The sequence below is a fragment of the Empidonax traillii genome, unplaced genomic scaffold (genome assembly GCF_003031625.1).
Source record: "Empidonax traillii isolate 1590-97213 ecotype Southwest subspecies unplaced genomic scaffold, ASM303162v1 scaffold2910:size17049, whole genome shotgun sequence".
NCBI classification, from domain to species: Eukaryota; Metazoa; Chordata; class Aves; order Passeriformes; family Tyrannidae; genus Empidonax; species Empidonax traillii.
Genome location: NW_020958103.1, coordinates 14921 through 17049, shown reverse-complemented (window position 1 = coordinate 17049; position 2129 = coordinate 14921). Strand labels below are relative to the sequence as shown.

The 2129-nt window shown below is 52.2% G+C and overlaps 1 protein-coding gene across 1 annotated transcript in view; it reads right to left on the bottom strand.

Annotated features, from left to right (window-relative positions):
- Positions 1–395: 395 nt before the first annotated feature.
- LOC114072283 (cytochrome P450 2J2-like) overlaps positions 396–2129 on the bottom strand; it is a gene marked incomplete at its 3' end in the record, with an annotated part of 16450 nt that continues 14716 nt past the window's right edge. The window contains exon 3 of the mRNA XM_027910198.1: positions 396–583. Coding sequence (XP_027765999.1) covers positions 396–583 — 188 coding nt within the window. The remainder of the gene's footprint in view (positions 584–2129) is intronic.

Genomic DNA, 2129 nt, shown 5'->3' with positions numbered 1-2129 from the left:
CCATGAGCTGGCCAAGCTTGTCTGGGAATCCTCAGTAGTCCAGTTCTATCAGGTTATGGAGATGTTTGCTTCCTTTGAAAAGGAAGATCTGCAGGAGAGGGATGTCACTGGAATTCATTGGAAATATCATTGTTTATGTCACTGGAATTCCTTGTGAACATCAGTGTTTATACACACATGGTATTTCCCAGAGATCTCCAAGAGAGCAGGAGGCAGAAGGTGGGCTATGAACAATGTGTGGGGTGTTACCTGCCTGCACTCCCCAGGCAGTTTGAAGGCCAAAGCCCTGTAGGAGGGAGCAGGGACGCTGGTGGGGCTGCAGCATCCCTTGTAAGGTGAGGTATTTTCCAGTATGCAGTGAACCATGGGTGCAATGATAACAGGCCTGTTCCTGCCTTCAGCCCAGCTGCTGAGAGAGGTGCGTGGCACTCACCCTGCTCATCCTTAATGGCATCCACGAGGAATCGGCATTCCTCCTGGATGCGCTCCTCCACGCTCCTCTTCCCCAAGCCAAAGTTTCGGAGGGTGGTCAAGGTGAACCTCCTCTGTGCCTTCCACAAGTGCCCACTGGAACTGATCAGTCCTGGCAGAAACAGCCCCCTGTGAGCCAAGGCCGATCCCCCAGGGAGTGGAAAAGCTCCAGGGCTCTGCCTTCTCCCCAGCTGTCTCAGACCTCTGCAGGGCCAACACCTGGACCTTCCAGCTGAGGTGCATGTCCTGAAGGATCACTCACCTATCTTGCCGAACATATCCTTGTCAATAGGCATTTCTGGTCGCTCAAGGAAGTCTTCCCCTTGGTTTACAAGCACTTCCTTAACCAGCCGCATCCCATTTACTACCACAGCTTTCATGCTGCCCATTGAAGTGCCAACGATGTCACCATATTTTTCAGTAAGCTGGGTGAGGAAATAAATAAAGTGGATTTCATTTGAAGTGAATATGTCTGTTGGGACAGTGACAGCCCTGTCGTAGGGCACAGGTAAAATTAAGGGAAGCTGAGAGTGGGAGAGGAAACAGAATTTGTGCACAAATCTCTGCCTGACTGCAGAGTGTTTTTTCTTTTCTGAATCATTGATCAGACTTGGTGTTATTTGGCCATAAAGGAAGTTAACCTCTCAAGGTTTGATTTTTCAGATCTACCTTTATCCATGTTTTGTTCTGTCCCTTCCCAGACACCCTCCCAGCCCCGAACTCATTCGTACAAAGCTCTGACAGCTGCGACAGCAACTCTGGGATCATGTTGTGCCCTTTGCCCCAGGGATAACTGCACAATTGTGCCCCACCTTGTAAACAGGAAAATTGCACTTGTGATGACAAACCTCCTTCCTGGCCCATGACATCTAGTTTAACCCTTTCCCTGGAGCTGCAAATCCCTCTGTTCCTTCTGCCACAGTGCCCACCACCCTTGTACCTTCTCCACTCCACTTATGGGATCTTTGAAGTCCATCAAGTAAAGGTGCCCTACAAAGGGAAGGCGTAAAGGGGTGGGAGGGAAGTTCTTTGGGTTTCTGTTCTTCATGTAATCGGTGACAAATAGGAAGACAACGAGGAAGATGAGGACTGTAGGGAAGGAGATGCTGTCCCAGAGAAAGTGCAGCATGGCTGGATGGGAAGGCAGTGCACGGATGTGTCCAACAGTGTGTCAGGACAGGTTGAGCTCCAAGGGCACCACTGAATCAATCCCCAGGGACACGGGCAGAGGGGTGATGTGCTGGCTCTGTGGGCACAAACAGAAGAGAGCACGGAGCAGCTTTTACTGCCCTGGTCTAGAGGCGGCGTTCAGACTCCTGCTTTCCCAGCTCTCAGCAGGGATTACACCCCTTCTTGATTAAACGCGAGCATTTCCTCTGCTGCGACTGAAAACCACAAACCACCACAAACCAAAACACCCCCAGCTGCCCCTTTCCCCTCCCGCCTCCCAACGCTGCTTCCCTAAAGCTCGGTGATCCCTGCCTTGCCTAAAGGACAGAAATGAGCTTTGCGGGATCAAGATTAAAACCTTCCGGCAGCTTCGCTGCGCTGTTCCCAAAGCCGCTGGCTCAGCCCCAGCCCTGCTCTCTCATGCCCGCGGTGCCCTCACTGTGCCGTGTCCCGGTGTCAGCTCCACGGTGCCGGGCAGGCTCCAGCCG